We start from the raw sequence: 25,087 nt of genomic DNA, 5'->3' as shown, positions 1-25,087 counted from the left end.
TATGTCATTAGGGAAATGCAAATTAAAACAATACTACTATAAACCTATTCAAATGACGAAAATCCTAAACACTGATACCCTCAAATACTGGCGATGCTATCGAGCAATAAAAATTCCTCATTCATTTCTGGTGGGAACGCAAAATTCGACAGCCACTTTGGAAGACAGTCTGGCAGTTTATTACGAAACCAAACATACTCTTACCATATGATCCAGCAATCACACTCCTTGGTATTTACCCAAATGAGAGGAAAACTTATGTCCACACAAAAACCTATACACAGATGTTTATAGCCACTTCATTCATAATTGCCAAAACTTGGAAGCAACCAAGTTGCCTTTCAGTAGGTTGAATGAATAAATAAACTGTGGTACAACCAGACAATGGAATATCATTCAGTGTCAAAGAGAAATGAGCTAACAAGCCATGAAAAGACATGGAGGAACCTAAATGAATGTTACTAAGTGAAAGGAGCCAATCTGAAAAGGCTGCACATACTATATGATTCCAGCTATATGACACTGTGGAAAAGTCAAAACTATGGAGACAGTAAAAAGATCAGATGTTGCCAGGGTTTGGGGGGAAAGTGGGATGACAGGCAGAGCACAGAGGATTTTTAGGGCAGTGAAACTATGATACTATGGTAGCACATCATTACACATTTGTCAAAATCCATAGTTTGTACAACATCGAGAGTGAACCCTAATGTAAACTATAGACTCTGGGTGATAATGATCTATCAGTGTAGGAATGCAGGGTCATTAATTGTAACAAATATACCAGAGGAGGATGTTTTTTCATGATGAATCATTCTCTTAATATATTGCTGGGTTTGCTCATGTTTTATCTCGAATAATGGTAGCCATGGTCATCAGAGAGTTTGTAATTTTTGTGTGTATGGGAGGTACTAACTTTTGTGGTTGGAAAATCAACATTATGTTGCTTAAAAGCTTCTATTCCTTTCAAATTCTCTGGAGGAGATTAAACAGCATTGTAGCAATGTTCCTTAAATATCTGGTAGAAATTTTCATCTGGACTTTTGGTGGAATAGTGACAGGGGTTATATATTGATTATTTTTTAAATTTTTATAAAATATATTGCCTATTTTTTTCCTTTCTAGAGTTAAGTTTGAAAATTTATATTTTTAAAAAACTATATGATTTTATTAATACAGATTTTTATGTTCACTTCTATGATACTTCATAGATAGTTTCTTTAACTTTTATAATTTCTTCAGCATCTGTGATTATTTTCCCATTCTCATTTTGTGCACTGCATTTTCACTGTGTTCTTTATTAGATCAGTTAATTTATTAGTGACTTTAGTTATTACTTCAACAACCTAATTCTTGAATTTTCACATTATGCTATTTTCTTTCTTTTTTCTAAATTCAAACATTAATTTGATTTTGTTTCCCTTTGGTCTCTTTTGTTATCTTCTAACTTCTTGAGTTTGGTGTTGCATTAGTCAGGATAAGCTATGCTGCAGTAACAAACCCTAAAATCCAGGGGTCTAACTCAGTAACGGTTAATTGTTTGTTCACATAAAATCAGGGAAGGGAAGGTCACCTTCGTACATCTTGTATGTGTGCCCTCTAGACCCATACAGTAAGGAGATGCTCACTATAGCTTAACTGCCTTGCATGGAAATGATATAGTCCCTTCGGCTCACAGTGCTTAGCTAGAACTAGTCATTTGACCCCAATCTAAATGCAAGAGAGTTGAGAAATACAGTAAAGCATAAGGAGTTGGTGAACACTGTGTCTGGTACACATTGTCCAAAAACTATTTTTTTAATTACTTAGTGTAAATACAGGTGTCTCAAAAGTCTCAGAATAGTTTTAACCTTTAATAATTTTAGAAATATAAATGCTACAAACATAAAAATCATTTAAAAGTTTATATCAATTACTTATAATTTTATAAATTGAGTTTTAGTTACATATAATTCTATAAATTTTGAATATAACATTTTAAATATATTTTTAGTTCAGCCCCTCTAAGAGGGAAACTACTAGAACCAAACTTAAAAATGTATTATCCAGCATTCATAAAACTAAATATATGTTAACAATAACTAAAATTTCAAATGATGTCTTTTGTAAATTTACAGTATTTATACTTCTGAAATTGTTAAAGATTAAAAATACATTGAGAATTTTGTGACACTCTGCATATAAATTTAGAAAGTTATGATTTTTCCCATGAGCAATGCTTTATTTATATTCAATATATTCTGATAAGTATATATCTTTATTTTGTAAAAGTTCTACAAGTTTAGAGTCCCTCTAGAATTAAGATAAAAAGTGTTTTATTTTATTATTTAATTTCTAAGCGGAAGAGTGGTTTACGCTTCATAATTATGGGTTTATTATATGATAATCAGAAAATTCTGCCTGCATTATTTCTATTTCTTGGAATTTATTGAAGTTGTGACAATAAATGCTCATTTAAAAAATATTTCCTGAACCTTGTAAAAGAAGGTTTATTTTTGGCCTTCTAAAAATAGAGTTATATTTTTATTAATTTGATCTAAACATTAATTCTTCAGATCTTCTACATCTGTATATACTCCTGCTGTTCTTTATATGAATTCTAGAAGTGGGAAGGCCGGATCAAATTTACATTTCTACTAACAGCTGGGGGCCCTATTTTCCTTATAATCTTGTCATCAATGTATAATGTCAAAGGTTTCATTTATTTTTCCATTCTGAAGAATGGCATTTCTGAGTTTCTTTTCCATGAGAGAAGGACTTTCCTCCCCTGATTCCCTGACTATAATATACAGTTGATCCTCAAAAAACGTGGTGGTTAGGGGCACAGTTGAAAATCCAAATTTAACTTTTGACTCCCCCCGAAGTTAACTACTAATCACCTACTGTTGACTGGAAACCTTAACATATATCTTGTATGATATGTGTATTATATACTGTATTCTTATAATAAAGTAGGCTAGATAAAGGAAAATGTTATTAAGGAAAATCATAAGGAAGAGAAAATACGTTTACAGTACCTACCTTATCAATACCATAAGATTATGTTGTCTATTCACAAGAGGAATCATCTGTCAGTGCCTACATCAATATTGTCTTATGTGATACAAAATACTGTAGATCTTATATGTGTTACTAACACTAGACATCAAAAATGAAAAAAACAGTGTGAATAAGATTCATATTTACAGGTGTAATAATTCATGCATTGATAATGAAGCAGCAGCAATATGATTACTTCATGGTAGCCCAGGTATACACTAATGGATGAATTGTTATAAATTTTTTATGGCATATAGTATTACAGTCATATTCAGATTACAGAATTACAAACATCATTACATTAAAAAAAAACACCTGTGATAATAGGCTTTCTCCAATGATGAGAGAAAGAGGCATGCTGTACAGTAATATGATTCTTTGAAAGCAAAGTTATAAAACATTAGGAAAACTAACACATTATTAATTTTATGTTACATATCACTCACTTTATATCTCTTTTAGGATAGGCTATGCACTTCAATACAAGTCTTGCACATAATGTTCTACATCATGAATACTTAGGTGATAATGATGATGACACAAAAACTTCTCATACCGTTATTGCTGTACAGTTATTAGATTTTTACACAAAAACACTCACACACATATACAGCAGATAAGTTTATTAATAGTAGGACATGATGATTATTTACTATTTATTAAGTGGAAACAGACCATCATAAGAGCCTTCATTCTTGTCATCTTAATGCTGAGTAGGCTGAGGAGGGGGAGGAAAGGAGAAGACGGTCTTCCTGTCTCAGGGGTGGCAGAGGTGGAGGAGGTCGAATGGGAGGCAAGAGAGGCAGGCACACTCTCTGTAACTTCGCAGAAATACACTGTAATTTCTCTCTGACTTTTACGCTCTTTCAATTCTCTAAAAATGTTTCTTTATGGTACTAATTCTTCTTTTATCATTTGCTTTTGTTTTAGTGCCTGTATCGTAGAAGGGTTCAAGCCATAAAAGAAGTCAAAAGCATCTTGAATAATTGTAACCCTTCTGCTGAACTGCCTAATGTTAGTTTTTTCCTGGCACTGCTTCTTCTCAGTCTTCTTCCTTATCGTCTGGCACTAGTTCAGAAGCATTCATCTCCATCAAGTTGTATTTTGTTAATTCCTCTGGTATGGTGTCTATTAGTTCTTGAATTTCTTCAAGATCCATATCTTAAAACCCTTCACTCCCCACAACCAACTTGTTCTGCCATATCTACAATCTCTTTCATAATTTCCTTGATTGGCTCTCCTGCAAATCCTGTGAAGTCATGCACAACATCTAGACACAGTTTCTCCAGCAGCAATTTATTGTTTCGGGTTTGATGGCTTTCACAGCCTTTTCTGTAATAATGATGGCATCTTCAATGGTGTAATCCTTTCAGACTTTCATGATGCTCTCTCTGTTGGGGTCCTCTTCCATAGCATTGACAGTACTTTCCTTTGAGAAAAGGAAAAGGCTCATTTTGTGTAATGAGCCTTAAAGGTCCTATGACTCGCTGATCTAGGTGCTGAATTAGAGACCTATTGTTTGGGGGTAAATAAACCAGTTTGACACATTCAGTGTTGAATTCATGGGGTTCTGGGTGGCCAGGGGACATTGTCCAACATCAAAAGAACTTTAAAAGGCAGTCCCTTACTGGCAAGGTACTTCCTGACTTCAGGGACAAAGCATTAATGAAACCAGTCCAGGAAAGTGGTTCTCATTGTCGAGGCCTTCTTTTTGTACAACCAGAAGACTGACCAGCTGGTATTTACTTTTCCCCTCAAGGCTCAGGGGTTTGCAGCTTTATAGATAAGGGCAGTCCTGATCATAAGCCCTGTTGCATTCTAACAGACCAGTGAAGTTAGCCTATCCCTTTCTGATTTAAATCCTGGTGCTCACCTCTCTTCCTTACTAATAAATGTCCTTTGTGGATTTTTTTTTTCCAGAGTAGGGTACTTTTGTCTGAATTAAAAACCCGTTCAGGCAGATATCCTTTCTTCTCAATGATTTTCTTAATGGCATCTGTAGCTCATCTGCTACCTCTTGGTTGGCAGAAGCTGCTTCTCCTGTTATACTGACATTTTTTAAAGCCAAGCCTCTTACTAAACTTATCAAACCATCCTTTGCTGGCATTAAATTCTCCACCTTTAGATCCTTCACTTTCCTTTTGCTTTAAGTTGTCATATAATGACTTCACTTTTTCCCGAATCATATTAGAGTCTTTAGGTATACTTTTCTTATAGCAATGGTGCAGTCACATAAAAGCATTTTCAATACAAGATATAAAGGTATTTCAGAAAAAGTGCAAGGTTTTCACACCTGCTGGCATAGCTGCAGCAATGGCTTCACAAATTTCCTTTTCTTCTCTTACAATGGTCCTTATGCTGGATTCATTATCTTGAAATGATGGGCAACCGCCACTCCAGACCTCAATCTACAGTATATATTAATCAATTCAACTTTTTCTTGTAATGTCATGACTTTTCTCTGCTTCTTGGGAGCACTTCCAGCCTCAACAGTGGCACTTCATATGGGTCCCATGGTGTTATTCAAGGTTTATGGCATTGTGCTAAACACGATGAAAAATACGCAAGAACCAAAAGAGATCACTTTTTTTTTGATATGCAGTTTATTGGAGAGATAAACTGTTCACCTGGAGATGATTAGTGTCACATGACATTTTAAGCAGATGCTAGCAACACTTGAGCTCACCGAAATAGCAGCAGGAGGTAGCTACAAAATTATTACAATATGTACTACAGTTAACTTTTTGCAGTAATTTAATACTGTATCTTTACATTTGTTTAGACTTCTGTTGAATGCAAATGGCACCGTGTCTGGTATGTTAAGTGTTTGTAAGTTTTGATAAATTTTAACTTTTTATAATAGATTTGTGTAGATTTTATGGTAGCAATAGATAAAATAGACAAGTATCTACATATATTTTATGCATTCATGATGTACCTTTTTCTTAATTTTTTCAATATTTCTAGGCTATGTGGTTCCTCTGTTAGTTTTTGCAAATTCTTGCCAATCTCCAAAAAAAGTTTCCAATGTATTTATTTTAAAAATTTTACATATAAATGGATGTAGTTCAAACCCCTGCTGTTCAAAGGTCACCCTAACTGCAATTTGTGAGAGACCAGATGTGGGAGAGTATAGTTCTTGGTCAAAGATAGACCCTCTGAGATTAGAGACTCTAAGATGATAATGGTTGAATTGTACTTTAACTTAATTTAGCTCTCATTCTTTCCTTTATTGGAATAAAGAAACAGTAATGTGCCTGTTTTTATACTAATGATAGCAATTTATGTATAAAAGCCATTGTAACCAACAAATATAAATTGATTGCCCTGAAAACTTTTAAATGCTCAAGCTAGCATTCAGAATTTTTTAAAAAATGAATATGAACTCTGAATTCAACATCTTGAATAGTTTAAAGGTCTTTTAGCTTGTAAAGCTGAGAATTTAATTAAACTTAAAAATATCACAAAGATTATAGATGTGTACATATTTTTAATCCAATGTGTATATTTGTGGTTCACTTTAGTATCTGCAATGTTCATAAATATTCATACATTGTGAATTATTACTCCTCAAGTGGTTTGATACATTTTGCTTTACTATATTTAAGCCAGGGATTACATTAGAAGCAGATCAATGGTTAAATTACTACCTTTCACATTCTGTGGATATTTATTCATTTATTCATTCATTCATTCATTCATTCATTTATTGTGAGAACACTTAAGTTCCACTCTTAGCAAATTTTAGTTATACAATACAGTATCATCAATTGTAGTCGCTATGTTATACCACATTTCCCTTTTACAATGCAACATGAGTTTTATTGCAGTTCTGCTTTTTAATATTAAATTTTGGTTTACATGATGACCATTTGATACAAACATCCTAACATTATTAAGTGGATAACTCATATCCCAAATCAACATGCATAAAAATGTCTCTCAGGATTCAATTCTCCTAAGACATCCACTGTGTGGGATCAAAATACACTACTTCCAAAATGTGACACTTTATCATAAGGATTATTTTGAGCTGAAGCATTTGAGATTCAGTAGATGCAGAAAGAAGTCTTCTGTAGCTTCCCCTATCTGACTAAAAGCATCAACTTTTGAGAAATGAGAAGTGCCATAAAACACTTCCTCAGGGAAGTTCTAAGGCCATGAAGATGATGGAAAGTCAGTATCAAAATGGACCTACACAAATGTTATTAAGTAGCCTTTATCTTCCATTAGTTTTCCCATATATTTACCCTTCCACAATTTGCCATCCCTATAAACTCAAAGTCCTTTTCCTTTGTTCCCTCTGTGTGGGTAGAGGAAAAGGTTTTTTCCTCCCTACATCAGCCATCTTCATCATAATTAAGGTTTTATTTTTAAGTTGAGTCATATACAGAAAAAGCTATTTCATAAGAGCTATTTCATATCAATACACACATACAAGATAAATCACAATCACTTGAAATTTTCTATTAACTTTACTTAACCCTGTTATTTATTATTTATATGTTTTCTCTCCATGTTTTCTGTCATAGACAGTTCAAACCAGTTTTTACTAACATACAGCTTTTAGAAATTACTTTATTATGAAGGCATTTATAATTTCTTTCTTCATAAGGAAATTTCAGCCTGGCTTTACCTCTAAATTTGCTAAATCTTGATAGCATATTCAGTTAGTTTTAGCTCAGGATATTCCAAGTAAATTAATATTTTTATTTTGTTTTCCTATAGCCTTGCTAGTTCCTTAGTCGTATACCTGTTAAAGACTGTTATCTGATATATTTCAGCATTCGTCCAATCAAACAAATGCCAGAAGCAACAGGAGAAAAAATATGCACTTAGAATAATGTTAGCCTGAGTCAAATAACTGGCTCTTTGGCATCAGAATTAGCCTGTTAAATAAAAACTTGCTTATTTAGTTAATAATTCATTCATTTAACAAGTTATTCATCTGTTGATTTTCAACTAATATGAAATGTTCCATTATGATAATTTCTAAACTCAAAGTCACATTCTTCTAACCAATAACTCCCAAACTAAGAATCTTTATGTAATAATTGAAAAGAGTTACCTGTTAAAAATATTGTTGGAAAAATAATCATTTGAAAATACAACTCCCTCACTACTCCTACTCCTAGGAGTAGGCCTCAGGAGTATTTATTTACCTATGCCCATGTTAGCTTATATTTATTTCTTCATCTCTTATTTACAGGCTTAATTATACCCAGGAGGTGTGTTTAAGAAAAGAAACACAATTCCTTTTTATATCTTTAAATGCTCATGGGCCATGTGGTCCCTAAAGTATCTGCTTACTCACAGCTGTGATACCTTTTCATTTCTATGTTTTGGTTGAAATACTTAATAAAGGGCAAAATGAATCACCAAGAACTCCTGATTGAGCAATTCGGAAGCAATTTCACATTAAGAAGAACTCCCAGAGATGATTACAGAATGTATCCTAAAATCTACAAAAAATTCTTTCCATGCGTTGTTTGGATAATGATACCAATCATTTCACAAATTATACCACAAGAGTTAATTCTCTAAACTTCAGCTCATCATCTGGCATAGAGAAGGAAGTAAATAAGTTAGTTTTTCATGTTAGGTAGCACCTACCGTATGGAGAAAAACAACATGGAAACATCATAATATTAGAATAACTTATTAAAAAAAAGCTTCAGTGACTCTCAAAACAAATCAAAGGTTTGAATGATTTGAAAGTCATCACCTTCATCTTAATGGAGTCTAGCGACAAAACAATAAAATTTAGGAAACTGGTTGAAAATAAATGCATATAATTATGCCTTTTTTCCCTAGTCATCTTCATTAAATTTTATGGTAAGGATTTATCTATGAAAAGGGGAATGCTGTAAGTGGGTTTAGCACACATGTCTCTTTCTGGACTGTGAAATTCCAGACTCTGAATCCAGATTGCCTGGTTTCAAATCCCATTTCTTCCATGCTGGCTCTGTGAGCCAGCAAGTTAAAAATTCTTTTGACTTTTTAATTTGAGAAAGTTAAAAACTGCTCTCCGCCTCAGTTTTCTCATTGTGAATTAGCATGATGAAATGAGTTCATGTAGAGAACATTCTTAGAACTGTGCCAAGTCCACAGATAGTTCTCAATAAATGTTACCTACTATTACTGTCATGTACAGAACGTGAGCAAACCTACTAGAAACACAAGGATACTTTTTATGAAGGTGAGATATGGATTGAGGAGGGCCCCAAAGGAACCTACATCAAGGAAGCAGGCCTGAGGTAGAAGTTGAACTCAGTGTTCTGCTTACCTGTACTCCAACAGGAAAACTTGGTTTTGTGATCACACAATCGTAAGGTACCACTGCAGCCTTTTTCATCACTACCATCTTCACAGTCTTTTTCCCCATCACAGCGCCACAGATCAGGAATGCAATTTCCATCAGGGTGACACTGAAATTCATTCCCATTACAACCAGCAGGAGAACGAATCTCTTAAATTGAAATGAGGGAGAGAGGCAGAGAGAGGAAGACAAGAGAGAAATTATGATTTTACTTGATAATATTTTTTTTTCAATTTTTTTCTTTCTTTAGGCATTATAATGATCCTAGAGAGAATCTATTTTTACTTTATTGTTTAATAGCTGCAATACTCTCTAGCATTTTCAAATTTGTTTTAGAAACTTTAATAATTAGAGAAAATAATTCTTGCCTCCCACAGAATTTCTAAAGGTGATGAACGTTAGGAAAAAAAAGAAAGAGCAGTAAGATAGTATGTGGCTATTCTGTTGTGATTTTAATTAGTATCAGTGTGATTGTTGAAGGTATTTTCTCTATAGCACATAAAAGAGATTTCACATTCTACTCCAACTGTTTAGACTTTTGTTGATCTTGTGACATCTCTTTAGATAATTTCTTTCACACTGGTAACAGGTAAACAACCAAAAAGAAAATAAGAAGTACATTCTGACTAACAAAATCTTTGAAGAATAATGTCCAAAATGTTGAAAAATAAAACCCTCAGATAATTAAAAAAATTATTCAGGACATAAGATTTCAAGTTTAGAATCAGAACAGACACAAAAGAATTTTATGAGGCACTATGCAATCAAAGTCAATTTATCAATTAGTAATTCACATAGTGCCCAGATAACATTATCACTCAAAACCTGATGACTAAAATTATAGGTTAAATTTTGTAGGTAAGCATAAACAAGAATAAGGAAAAATAAATGTTGGGCATATAGATGCTTTTACAGTATAACAGTTGAAAACTATGACTGTAATTGGCAGTACATTAAATTTGTATTAATATCTAATATTATGAGATATAATAACCAGAATCTCCAAATACTGTTGTAAAGTAAATATTTTAGTATTCATTTTTCTAGACCAAAGTTTTAATGTAACAAGTTTATTGTGCATCTCAGGTAGCTACAGCCAACAATTAATTTACATTATATCTATAAAAGCAATTATTCTACATCACTATAAAATTGAAGCAAGTCCAGGTGAGTTTCTCATTACTCAATGAGCTGATTTGGTAGGAATTGTAAAACTATCAATAAACAGAAACCTCAGTTAAGTAGAGTTGGGAGACCAGAAGGGGAGATCTCTTACACCCTGCAGCTGTAGCAGAGCCCAACAGGAAGAAGAAAGACTCTTCTTTCCTGTCAAGGACTCAGCCTATGAAAATCCATGCACTTGTTCTTTACTAGAGCCCTCCCATTTTCCTTTTTTACTTTCTATAAAAGCATTCCTTTTTCCTTGCTGTGAGGGAACTTGCACATAGCTCACCATGGTGCAGACTCCAAATTGCAATTCTTCGCCAATCCCAAATATACCAGTCTTTGCTGGAGAAATATCTGGCTCTCAATTTGTTTTAGGTCAACAGTTTGGTGGTCCATATGGGGACCAGAGAAGACTCTCGATGGCTCTGGGGCTGGTGAATATACAGGTGCAGTACCCACAGCTGAGTCTATTGCTGCTCACTGCTTTTCCTGCTGACCCTGGAGTTTAAAGGCAAGTCTTTCTCTTAGATCCAAACTCACACCCTCTTTCCATCTGGAGCTCTCCAGGCTTTATTCAGAATCTACTTAAAGCTTTTGTCTTTCTGGTTAAGGCCTTGTTCTGCATGTGCGTACTTGTTTGGCACTTGGGTCTGATTTTGATATCAGGCTCTTTCACTGAAACTGGTTAGCTTTGCATATTCCCTTCGGAACAGGAATTGCTTCACCTGAAGCTGGCTAATCTTTGACCCATTCCTCTGAAAACAGGGGTTCTCTGCAACAGTGCCAGGTTTTTCAGCCTTTGGCCTATTCTTTTGAAAGGACGATTCTCTGGAAACTGGCTGAAAAAGTCTTTGGCCTGGCTCCTTTAAGCTGTTTCCTTTGAATTGGCTGGGATTGTCTTACAAGCTGTCTGAATCGAACCAGTTGTGCTGTAAGCTGTTTAAGCTGTTTGAAAATTGTTCTTCACTCTAGAGGAAAAACCTCTAGGAAATGAGACTCCAGTTATCTAAGTATTTTGAAGGCCTCCTCCGTTATAGGGACTCTGGTCAATTTTATGTTTAAAAGCCACAGTCCTTCCTCATGGGCACTACTAACTAAATGGACCAACCTGACCAAAGGCAATTTAGAATGTCAATGGCTGTTATGGGGAATTTCAGAAATCCCCAAACTTAATTTCCTTAAAACCAAATTGAGCTTCAATAGCTCAAAAATTTCCAGAACTGAGTGGAATGCTTATTTCAATTGGCATTTTGGGGCTTCGCAATATACTCAGGACTCCAAAATTGCCTCTCTGCAAAATAAGATTTTAAGATTAACTGAGGAAAAGAAATTATGAAAGAAAGATAAAGTGGCTCTCAAAGCCTCAGGCTCTTCTTCCTTGGCGTCTGTGTCTCAGGCTCCACCTCTGGTGCCATCTCCCTCCTTCCCTTCTATGCTGCCTATGCCTCCACTGTCCCCTCAATCCCCCTATACTCATTCTCTGGCCAAACTTCCCTTTTCCTCTGAACCTGTCAGAACATGTTTCTTTAAAATTAAGCCTTCTGAAGGTCCAGAGGCTAAATCTTTAATATCTTGTACTCCCTGAACTAAGCTGAACTGTGAGCCATAGTCAAAGATTTTCCCAAAGTAACCAAAGACCCTCATAGTTTTGCTGAGGAATTTAATATAATCACTCAAACTCACCAACCAGGTTTCTCTAACTTATATCAGCTACTTCATATGCTCATCAGTGAAGGTCAGGCCCAGCATTGAGTGAAAATTGCTAATTGAGAAAATCCTGAAAGATGCCCAGCTTTACAACCAGGAGAACGACCTGCTATCTTATTATGTGTCAGGCTCAGAAAATTGCTAGGCAACTTTACTGAGCAGTTACTAGGGCTTTTCCAAAGCCTGCTGACTGAAACAAAATTCAGGCTTGCACACAAACATCTGCAAATCTGTTCACAAAAATTACAGTTGACTTTTGATTGTCTTTAAAGAAAATTCTGGTCTTCCTTCAGATGTTGATTAACTCAAGTAGCTTTTAACTCTTTGTTTATTAATGGGCTGAACTAAGATCCTTCCCTTTTAGTAAAAAGGACCAGCGTGAAATGGGAAACTATGTCCACTTCAGATTTAGTTAATCTGACAAACCATATTTCTTGTGCTCTATATGAATCACCTCAAAGGAAGATCATCAAAATTGTTCATCTTCAACTCCAACAAATGAAGGCTCCTAAACAAACCCAAAACCCTCGTAGTTTTTGCTATTATTGCAAAGAACCAGGGCATTAGAAAAGAGATTGTTACAAACTTAAGCGCTGTAGAGCCTTCATCCCTCTAACCAGCCTTTCCAACGCCCTCCAATTCTCAGTGGTGGGCTCTGAGGAACTGGAGGGGCTCTTCCCAATCCTCCCTCTTCAACAGCTTGGAGAAACATTTCTCCAGGAGGATGAATTTCTTCCAGTCCTAATTGATACCACACTCTTGAGTGCTCAACCCCACTACCATAAAACAGCCCCTGCCTTGGAGTACTAAAACAATTCAAATGGTGGGGATTTCTAATGAACCTCAAGAGGTTCCTATGTCCGAATGTATTCCCTTTTGTTTAGGCCCTTTGAGAGATACACATCCTTTTCTCCTTAGTTCCTCTACCCCTATCCATTTATTAGGCTGGAAACTTCTTAGAGAAGTATGCCAGAAATTCTTTCTCCGAAAAGGGGAAAACAATTCTAGAAATTGACAGTGTCATCAAAGAACCAGCCAGGTAAATTAAGTGGCCCTCTAACATCTTTTATTTGTTCTATCTCTGATGGTACTAGAGCAGATTCTGAAAATATAGATCATTTCTCCCCATTGAATCAAGCTACCACTTTCCTTATTGGCAAAATCTCCAACTGATGTTTGCAAAATTCACAGTGCATCTCCCATCAAAATTTAAACAGAATCCTCAAAACCTCTTCCCAGAATTAATCAATACCCTAAAGGAAAACCTTAAAGCCCATAATAGAAGAATCCTCATTATCTCCTGTACTAGCCCCTGTAACACTCCATTTTACCAGTGAGAAAAGCAAAAGGCCAAAGGTGGAGGTTTTTTCAGGAACTCTGAGCAGTAAACAACACTGTTATCCTTCAACACATTGTTGTTCCTAACTCTCATATGTTACTAACATCCGTTCCCACCACAAATGAATTCTTCACTGTAACTGATTTATGCAGTGCATTCTTTCATATTCCAGTTGATGAAGACAGCCAATACCTTTCTGCCTTTACTTGAGAGTAAAAAAAACAATTCACCTGGACAGTAATGCCTCATGGATATATTGAGAGTCCTTCTTAGTTTTTGCAAATCTTGAAGGCTGGTATGAATGATATAAAGTTCTCTAAGGGTTTTACTTTGCTGCAATATGTGGATGAGTTGCTTCTTTGCCCTCCTTCTTAAACCTCTTCACAGGAAGGCAGCGTCCACTTAATAAAGCATTTGGCCTTAAAAGGACTTAAGGTCGCCAAAGAAAAATTGCAGTTTGCCCAAAACCAGGTTCAATATTTTAGTCATCCAATATCAGAACAAGGGCTACACCTAGATCCAGATACACTTCATGGTGTCCTAAGTTTCCCCAAACCCCAGACTAAGGGCTACTGTGAAGTTTTCTCAGACCAGTTGGTTATTGCTGAAATTGGATTCCAAATTTCTCTTTTAAAGCCAAATTTCTTATGTTTTTCTCAACAATAACAACCACCTGACCCAGTTTTGTGGGAAGAACTGATTGACATAGCCCTCAAGGCCCTAAAGGAGAGTTTGATGAACCCACCTGCCTTTGGGCTTCCTTATTATCAGATTCCCTTTTACTCTTTCATAGATGACAAGAAAAGGGAATAACTTTGGGGTACTCACCCAAAAACTTGGCGACCACCATCCATGCACAGGGTGTTATAGCCAGCAGCTGGACCCTGTGGCACATGTATTAGAATCACTGCAGCCACTTCCTTGCCTTACAATCACTGCAGCCACTGCCCTTTTTGTTAAAGCCACTGAGAAAACTGTGGAATGTCCTTTAATCATTTTTGTACCTCATGCAGAAGTCAACCTGAATTCTCAACATACTCAACACTTCTCAGCTAGCTGCCTCATATCCCGTGAAGTCCCTTTGTTATCTGTCCTTCACGTAACTCTTTTACATGATAATAACTTTAACCTGGCTACTCTTCTCCCTTCTGTCACCAACAATGTCCTTCATGACTGCTGAATGTTGATAGACAACCTCCTGACTCCTTGTAATGATCTACAGGAAATTCCACTGGGTAGTGTTGACTTCTCATGGTTCACTGATGGTTCTTGTTTAAAAGGTAGCAATGACAAATATTGTGGTGGTTATGTTATTATAACTCCTTTTGATGTTGTTAAGGCAGTGTCTTTACTTATGACTACTTTGGCCCAATAGGCTGAATTACACACCCTTACACGGGCTTGTACTTTAGTCAAGGACAAAATTGCCAGTGTTTATACTGATAGAGATATGCTTTCAGAGGAGCTCATGATTTTGGAATGTTGTGGAAAGTTGCTTCCTCATTTCCAGTGGAAATAAAATTAAAAATAGTCCTTACGGGGCTTCCCTGGTGGCACAGTGGTTGAGAGTCCGCCTGCCGATGCAGGGAACACGGGTTTGTGCTCCGGTCCAGGAGGATCCCACATGCCGCGGAGCGGCTGGGCCCGTGAGCCATGGACGCTGAGCCTGCGCGTCTGGAGCCTGTGCTCCGCAACGGGAGAGGCCACAACAGTGAGAGGCCCGCGTACGGCAAAAAAAAAAAAAAAAAAAAAAAAATAGTCCTTATGTTCAGGAATTATTGAACACAATACTTTTACCTTCCATTTTAGCTATTATTAAGATTCTGATGCATGCTAAACTTGACTCTCTGGAAACTAAGGGAAATCACCTTGCTTATATGTCTGCAAGGAATGCTGTCCTTAAAGGGACCAACAGCAGACAAACCTCTGTCATTATCCAAAGGGACATCTCCCCAAATGATAATTTAGAAAAACTGGCTACAGAAGCCTAACAATGAAAAGCCTAACTCAGAAAAGGAAAAACAAGATTGGAAATTTAACAATTGTTTGTTTGGAAAAAAGAGAAAGCTCTGGTTTGGACCAAATAACTCAGTACTACCAGAGACTCTAAAGTCCCCACTCCTCATCATACTACATACACTAAACTATTGGTCTATTGACAAAATGATGAATCAATATTGTTGGGGAAACATTAACAAGGCTGCAAAAAGTGCCTACCTCCCTTGTCCTACTTGTCTGAAGTACAATCCAGGGAAGCCTATTTGTACTGCTTCTGGATATTTTAAACTGTCTAATGGACAATTCAAAGTCTGGAAGATGGATTTCATACAACTTCCTCCATCTCATGGACATAAATACGTTTCATTCACAGTCTGTATGTATTCCCGCTGGACTGAAGCCTTCCCTCACAGACAGGCTATTGCCTTTTCTGTGGCTAAATTCCTTTTGGGAAAGATTACCCCTACTTGGAGGAGCTCCTCTCAAACTTTATAGCAATCTGGGAATCCATTTTAAGGGCCAGGTGCTTTGACAAGCCTGTGATGTTTGGCTGGTTTTACAACACTTTCACTATGATTACAACCCTCAATCCTCAAGTATAGTTGAACACACTAATGGCATTTATTATTACTAACTGGCAAAATTTGTAGAGGTCCTCCAAATACCTTGGCCAAAAGCATTGCCATTGGTCCTTTTAAATTTCAGATGCATCCTTTTGGGAATTCATAAACTTTCACCCTTTGAGATAGTCCCAGGATGCCCAATGAACTTGACTCCTGCTCTTTTTATCCATAACTTACAAAAGGAGAGATACTGTAATATTGAAAAGGCCTGCTTGCTTTTATTAAAAATAACCAAGCTTTGGTAGAGCAATCTTTTCACAGTGTGCCCTTGGGAGACAAATACCTTGGAACCTGGAGATTTCGTCTATTGGAAAAGACACTACCAGAAGAATTTCCCTCAACCTTGCTGGAAAGACCATATTAAGTACTGTTAACCAACCCTTGTGCCACCAAACTCCAAGGAATAGACTCTTGATTCATGTGACACACCTAAAGAAGGTGCAGAACCCTGACTGGACCTGCACATCATCCAGTGACCTGAAAGGAAATACTTCTCGGAAGTTGAGGCAGTCGACATCTGAAGACACAGCTTTCCCAAGTTATATATACCAGGCCTGTTGGAAGTTTGTCACCAACCTTCGATGCTGACATAAAGATTCAGATTATCTCCAGGGTCTATGATCTTGATGACGTATGGACTTTAAATAAAAAGTGCCTGAGAGTTTTCTCTCCTGCCCCTCCTTGTTACTTAAATGTGACCTTACTAGGTTTCCAGTCTGAGACACTACTGGAAATGGTCTTTCCTGACACTGAGGGACAAAAAGCCACTGAAACTAGAATATCTGACTCTTGATCAGTGATGCTTTCAGCAAAAGATCTTAATCAAAAGATAAAAATGTAAAAAAAAAATTAATAAAAAGAATCCTCAATTAAATAGAGGTGAGAGACCAGAAGGGAAAGCTCTCATATCCTGCAATGACAGCAAAGCCCAGCAGGAGAATAATGACACTTCTTCTTTCCAGGAAAGGACTCTGTCAATGAAAATCCTTGGACTCTTTGTTTACTATAGCCCTCCCAAATTTCTTTTCCTTTCTATAAAAGTGTTCTCTTTCCCTTCCCATGTGGGAACTCGCACACGGCTCACCAGTGTTTCACATCCTAAATTGAGATTTTCTGCTGATCCTGAATAACCTCATCTTCACTGGAGAAATATCTGTCAGTCAGTTTGCTTCAGGTCAACAGAATCACGTGGTTATGAGTTAGGATTAGACTAAATTAAGGTCAAAGCTAATAATAACACTTCTATCACCAAGGCAGCTACTTAATCTTTTGAGACCTCTGTTTGTTCACATGGAAAGTAGAGAGCCTGCAGGGTCGCTGGGAGGAATAAATTGGATATGTGTAAATGATTATTTTCACTAACATTTTTGGTTGTTATTTTCTATGATATAAATAGTTCATTTCCTGATTTGTTTATTTAAAGAATTTCAACAACTATACTATGTCAGTTGATACAATATTTTAAAGATGCACAGAATAGACTTGCTTCTACTGCCCAAGTATTCTTAAAGTAGTAATGCTGAAATAACACCTAAGTAAAAAAAGAGATAAAAAGGATCTCAACTGAAGTAAGAGTAAAAAAGTTCTGTTGGTAGAAAATAGGAGTTCCAATTCACGGAAAACCTAATTTCCAAAAGTAGCTACTCCTAAGAACACATAGTAATTACACCCAATTTAAAGAGAAGGGGCTGAGTTTAGGCTGGCATTGAAGTCCCTTCCAAAAACAGAGACTTTTTCTACTTTCCTAATCATCCAAATCATTCTGACTGTGGATATATAGAGTCTTCATGATTTAACAGAATACTTGGGTGCATAGACACAATCAATAAAGATGGTAGAGTGTCTGCACATTTGGATGATATATATGAAATGTGATATAGCCACTTCCTACCGTATTTAATTGAGTATATGCAGAGTGCCCTATTTAGCAGTACAACTTAACTACTACAGTGGTAAAGAATGTTGAGACTGGTTTCACAAACAATATACTATGAAGCCTTTAAACTTGGGATCTTTTTAAAGGTAACTTGAAAATCTTATGTGATTTCAGTATCCAAGAAGAAAAAAGAAGACAAATCAAATGGAGTTCCAAGGTGTTTTCAGCTAAGTAATTCTATGATGAAGAAGGCAACTTCCATACAGCAGTGAATGGCCTTTGGTTCTTTTTCCTAGTACTTAACTTTCCATGAAAACAAAACTAAACAAACTTTGGCTCAGTTGAATTTTATAACCTGTTGTATGAGCTCAACCAATAACATACAAAAGTTGTATTTCAGGTTATTCTCACCCAGTGATTCCAAATATTTAGTAAAGAATAGAAGGTATAGTCTTTTGATTTTTTCTACATTCTTTAAAATAAGAGTTGAAGACTGGCAGCTCCCATATTGAATCTGTCCCTCAGTATGTTTAATTTAGTAAACATACTATTGACCTTTTAAAAATCTAAAGCTTTCCTATAAAAATCTCGCTTTTCCAGTTCCTTGAAAAGTAAGATTCTTGGGTTAGCATCCTCATAAGGTAACAACTACTGCTTTGTATGGAGCTGGACTGAATTTTATCAATGACTCCCTGTTATAACAGTGAGACAGAGATATTCCTTTATATTTTATTTTTTCCCTAACAGATTTTTTTCCTTGGTGGATGTGGGCAGTGGGCCAACTGCTAACTCCCTTTTCTTTTGTTTTTGATCTACTTCTGAGAAACTGTAGGAAAAATTTTATTCCACTCTTACTTTAATATTAATACTAACTTTACTGTCTTTACAAATTAGTTTTTTGTCTTTATGAGTTATTTTAATGAATATTTGTGAATAATCCTGAAACTCATCATGTTTCTCTCTTTGCAAAGTTTTTAAGAATTTAGAGCCAAATTTATGGATCATTTTTCATGATATGAGCTTGTTTATACCAATCTCACCCTCAGATTTATTTACATTACTCATCCTTACTTTGCCTTACTTTGCCTTTGTTTGGTTCCTTCCTCTTTATAACCTTTAATCTTTCCAGGTTATAACTTAGATTACTTCTGGAAATGACCAGAGGACTAATTAAATAACTAAACAAAATAGTAATATGTAAGGAAAACTTGAGAAGAAGTAACACATTTTACATTTAAAATGACCTAATTTGGAAACATTTTAGTAGCCTAAATAAAATTAAACAGTATATGCCAAATTCTATTCCATACATTCATTCCTCTCTTCATCTTTTATTTCTCCAAGGACAATGTTGCCTCAAAAATGTGGGCAGTAATGGGAGGAATTCCATGTTTCACTAATTATTGTGAGTGCAATGCTTTGCCTCTTCTAAACATATTTTGGACTTGGTTTCAAAGATCTAGTTCTTTTGAGTTATGTTCCTCAACAATTAACTCAGTGATTTAATGGGAAATTCTCAAGAAGATTATGTAAACTTAGAAATCTGGAAAGAAAAACCCGATTCAAAAAGAGACTTGCAAAATGTAAATTGTTGCTTTGGGAGAAGGAAATGCTTCTCCTGATCCAGCAATATGGCAACTTTACATATAGACTTGTAGTCTTTTAGCTCAATATTATTTACAGAAGTAAATAAGTTGTGGTCACACAGATCAAAGGAGAATCTATGAAGGCAGAGAGCATGCTGCTACTGTTTGAGATTTTTAAAATTTTATTTGCATTTCTTCGCTTTGCTTGGTATTGTTTTGTTTATCTATTTGTGCTTCATAAGTGAATACACTCATTTGTCTTCTTATTCTAAATAAACATTTATCTTATAAATTTAAATACAAATGTGGTATTTCCCTGAGGCTTTTCCTTCCTTCTTTTTTTTCCTTAAACTACACATGTCCGAACCTTTGTGGACTATCTATTAAGCGGTACCATAAACAACCAGATTACAGCAACTTTAAAATGAGGATATAGTCTGGAGAAGGAAATACCATATACCATCATAAATATTCAAATCTAAATGGTGAAACAATTCTCCTCTAGATTGCCTTCCTGTGTACATTTTATCTGTTAATGTCCGTAATTTTCTTTGACTCATTTTACTTAAAAAAATATGTATATATTTATCTAGGATTGGGTCTCTTATTCTGGTGTTTGTAAATTCAAGAGATTCATGGGTAAGCCTTAGGAATTCATAAAATCTCAGAAACTATACACGATGCTTCGTGCTGACATGCCTTTTTTTCCCCTGTGGAAGGGATTCTGAGCTTTCCTTGACTCCCACAGCAGACTCTAAGAGGAACGTGGAGACCAGTTTCACACTTCCCTTTCTTTATCACCCATTCCATATACCTTGCATATAAATGGTAGTTTATATGGTATTCAATTTTGCTTATACTTCAAATTATCTAAGATTTGATTAGAAAGAAGGATCACCTATCTGCTCCTTTTGATTTTAATTAAATGTAAATAAACAGAACTGCTCATTGAGAGCATCCCACTTCACAGAAACAGAAACTTTGTCTGTGGTTATACATATGATAAGCAGCAGGGATGATATTTGAGTCCACACAATTAAATTTTAGAGCCTGCTTTCTTTACCATTCTCCCATTAATAAATAATTATATAAGAACATAAACTAGATTCATCCAGAAAGCAGTAAATGCAATGAAGAAAATGGGTCAGAGTAATGTTATATAGGAAAAAAAACATACATCACTTCTGATTCACAATTCATTGGCCAATGCTAGTTGCATGGGGTGGGGCCCCATCATGTTGGTCACACCCAACCACAAAGTTTCCAGGAAGTACCATCTTATCATGTGCCCAGAAAAAGGAAAAAATAGAACTATATTGTGAACATCTTTGATGACTATCATAAGGAGTGAGTTGGGTATAGAGAACATCTTGACAGCGTGATCAGAGATGCCTCTCTGAGGTGATATTTGAGATGAGACCAAAATGAAGGGAAAGAGCCAGCCAAACAGGTTAGGGTAAAGAGCATAGTAGGCAAAGGGAATAACAAATGCAAGGATTCTAAAGCAGGAAACAGACTTTGTTTTTATAGACAGAGAACAAAGTGTATGGGGGTGGGTTAGAAATGAGATCTGAGGGGATTCCCTGGTGGCGCAGTGGTTGAGAGTCCGCCTGCCGATGCAAGGCACACGGGTTCATGCCCCGGTCCGGGAGGATCCCACATGCCGCGGAGTGGCTGCGCCCGTGAGCCATGGCTGCTGAGCCTGCGCGTCCGGAGCCTGTGCTCCGCAATGGGAGAGGCCACAACAGTGAGAGGCCCACGTACCGCAAAAAAAAAAAAAAAAGAAAAGAAATGAGATCTGAGAGGTTGGCAGGGGATGGATCTTGTGGGCTTCATCAACGTCTATGGTACGATAAGTTCAACAAGTATCTTTCTGTTAGAGATTTTGAAACAGGAATGATGATGATATAATTTAATCTACATTACTAAAATTCTCACTGGTTGCTGTATAAAAAAAAAGTGGAAATAAGGAGAACAAATAAATGGCTTTTGCTGGCGTCTAGGTGAAAAATGAAAGGTAGTTTCTGCCTTTGAAAAGATCATAAAATAATCTGCACATAGGGAACTAGGTGATGTATGCAGTTACAAAGCAATATCCTAAGTGCTTTGGTAGGAATGAACATGGTGAGAACATGCAGAGGGGAAATCTAACCTGGACTTGGGGATTTCAGAGGAGAAATTCTCATGACAGAGGATAAGAAGAGAGTTCCAAGCCATGACTAAGAGTCAGGCAGAGGGGAACGTAGAACGGGACGAAAGATATTCCGAACAAAGTCAGCAGCATTCGTAAAATTCTGTGTTGTGAGTGATGGGAGGAGTGGGAAAAGAGAAAACTAGAGAGGAGAGCAAAGCCTAGAGCTTGAATGGCCTTGTATGCTATGCTAAATGGTTTGGATTTCACCCTACAGGCAACTGGGGGTCACAGAAAGACCTGCTGCTAGATTCGGTTATGCTCAGATATGTAGTTTGTATCTATCTCTTTGGGAGCATTTAGACAATAAGTAGAAAGAGAAAAATCTCTAAGATTCCACAAATTTACAAGGGGTTATATATATGTATCTATTTCATTTGCTTGAACACCCAAAGTTTATACTGAAGTCAAGTAGACTATTAAACACACCACACACACACACATACACACACATTTTCATATTTCTTCCCTTGCCACTTCTCATCCTACCTCCTCACAAGAAATTAAACATACTCCTAACCTATTCCTCAATGTCTGTTAGCTTTGGGTGTATGTTGATGTTTAGAAATGCTATCCCCTTCTGCCAGAAAACACAGAAAAAAGTGGTGAAATTTTACTTTCTCTTAACCTTCTTGCCAAATGAAATCAGCTTCTGTTAACAGTTGTTGATTTTGCCTGCTAAGGAGCCTGTGATGACCATTCTAACCTGAGTTTCAGGCTTGTGTGGTTCCCCAGAGCCCCAGATGCTTAAGCTTCAGGGCTTGGCACACAATCTATCTTTGTAACATGGCTTGTCCCAGTGGAATGTTAAAATGATGACTATGTTTATATGTATATGCTCGTGCTGTTTTACTGTTATGTTTTCACATTGCTGATGCTGGTTATATTTTTAACTAATGCAATTTTATTGTATTTTTTCCCTGAAGCTATTTAAACTAAGCATACAATTTAGGGGAATCTAATAAATAAATAAACATAGAACCCTGGAGGAAATGTGGCAACCGATGGTGGAATTTATCCCAATATTTAAATGAATTCATTTTGACTAAATATTTGCAGTTAGTAGACTAGTAACTGCACAGAGACAGAAAGGAAATTTTTTCTCCTAAAGTTAAAAAAAGAAAATCAGGTTTGCAAAAATTATATTTATACTATGTTTTTCTTATTCAGATTTATAAGAAATGTTAAAGTATTCCTGAGAAAATAGCTAATAATAGTGTTGCAAATTTAATGAATTATTTAAATTATGAGACCAGTCTTACGGGGGAAAAACCTTCTTTTTACTGTTTTAATGGAGTTTATACTTTAACTTGTCATTTGTTTTAAAAAACTTTGAAAAGTAAAAAATCACTATGTATTGCATGTGCCCAAAGCTTCCTGCATTTCTTATAATTGTCATGTGTCAGTTCCTGATTGGTTCCTAGCTTTTCAAAGACTCACTATGTACTGACAGTTCCTGTACCTGTTGGCTGCAGATTCCCAGGTATTCTTCACCTGTCCTGAAACTACTGAGAATCAGATTGGCAGCCTATCCGTCATTTCATTTCATTTACCAACAGGGTGTGGACCTATGCTTGGCCTGTTTCTGTCTTAGGGAACCCTTAACAACTCCCTAAAGTGGTTTGGCTGTCCTTGACTTTTAGAAATCCTTAGGAGGGATGCTTGTTTAAACCTATCTACCAGCTCTTGAGCTACCTGGCTAGAACTGGTGTTGGGGCTGGTGGGGGTACCTGTCCTGCTCTTCTCCAGGTAATGTGGGATGAATTCCCCAGGGACAACTGTGTGCCTGATGGCTCTGCAATCTCTGATGTGAACTAATAATGAAGTCAAACCTGGGACCTCTCTTTTAAATCAACTTTTCCTCATCCCATTGGACCCTGATGACAGGCTACATGTCATCTAGTTTATAGATGGTTATTAATATCACCACCCTTCCCACCTTCCCATCCCAACACACTGCCAGGGCATGGTTTTTGTGTTTTACTTTTTATTCCAACAAACACTTTTTACACCCATATGCAGTCCTTGATGGAGATTATCCTGATAAGAAGTTGAATGGGACTATCAAAACCATTTATTAATACTTGGATATAATGAAAAATTTAATAATAAATAAAGAGACCATATTTCAAATCTCTGAGATTTACTGCCTAGGTCAATTAGAAAAGTTGAATAGAGGGAAATGGAAAAAAATGTGTAGGCACTCCCTCTTGCGAAAGCACCAGAATCACAACTAACTGCTGAACAATCATCAACAGGAGGACACTGGAACTCACCAAAAAAGATGCCCCACATCCAAGGACAGGGAGAAGCACAATGAGACGGTAGGAGGGACACAATCACAATAAAATCAAATCCCACGGCTGTTGGGTGGGTGACTCACAAACTGGAGAACACTTACACCACAGAGGTCCACCCACTGGAGTGAAGTTTCTGAGCCTCACGTCAGGTTTCCCAACCTGGGGGACTGGCAACTGCAGGAGGAATTCCTAGAGAATCAGACTTTGAAGGCTGGCGGGATTTGACTGGGGGATTTCGACAGGACTAGGGAAGAGGAGACTCCACTCACGGAGGGCATGCACAAAGTAGTGTGTGCATCAGAACCCAGGGGAAGGAGCAGTGACCCATGGGAGGCTGAATCAGACCTACCTGCAAGTGTTAGAGGGTCTCCTGTAGAGGCCGGGGATGGCTGTGGCTCACCGTGGGGACAAGGAACCGGCAGCAGAAGTTCTGGGAAGTACTCCTTGGTGTGAGCACTCCCAGAGTCCCTCATTAGCCACACCAAAGAGCCGGGTAGGCTCCAGTGTTGTGTCACCTCAGGCCAAACAACCAGCAGGGAGGGAACCCAGCCCCACCATCAGCAGACAAGCAGATTAAAGTTTTACTGACCTCTGTCCACCAGAGCAACACCCAGCTCTAACCAGCACCAGTCCCTCCCATCAGGAAGCTTGCACAAGCCTCTTAGATAGTTTTATCCACAAGAGGGCAGACAGCAGAAGCAAGAAGAACTACAAATTTGTAGCCTGTGGAATGAAAACCACATTCACAGAAAGACAGACAAAATGAAAAGGCAGAGGACTATGTACCAGATGAAGGAACAAGATAAAACTCCAGAAAAAAACTAAATGAAGTGGAGATAGGCAACTTTCCAGAAAAAGAATTCAGAATAATGATAGTGAAGATGATCCAGGACCTCGGAAAAAGAATGGAGGCAAAGATTGAGAAGATGCAAGAAATGTTTAATG

At 36.8% G+C, this 25,087-nt stretch overlaps 1 protein-coding gene across 1 annotated transcript in view; it reads right to left on the bottom strand.

The window, feature by feature from the left end:
- The window catches only part of LRP1B (LDL receptor related protein 1B), a gene marked incomplete at its 3' end in the record, with an annotated part of 1,802,496 nt that overhangs the window by 657,206 nt on the left and 1,120,203 nt on the right, over window positions 1-25,087 (bottom strand). The window contains exon 21 of the mRNA XM_082657914.1: window positions 9,323-9,505. Coding sequence (XP_082514040.1) covers window positions 9,323-9,505 — 183 coding nt within the window. The remainder of the gene's footprint in view (window positions 1-9,322; window positions 9,506-25,087) is intronic.

The sequence above is a fragment of the Grampus griseus genome, assembly GCF_964374135.1.
Source record: "Grampus griseus genome assembly, chromosome: 7".
Lineage (NCBI taxonomy): Eukaryota > Metazoa > Chordata > Mammalia > Artiodactyla > Delphinidae > Grampus > Grampus griseus.
The sequence above is the reverse complement of the archived record's forward strand: the minus strand, read 5'-3'. Positions and strand labels throughout refer to the sequence as shown.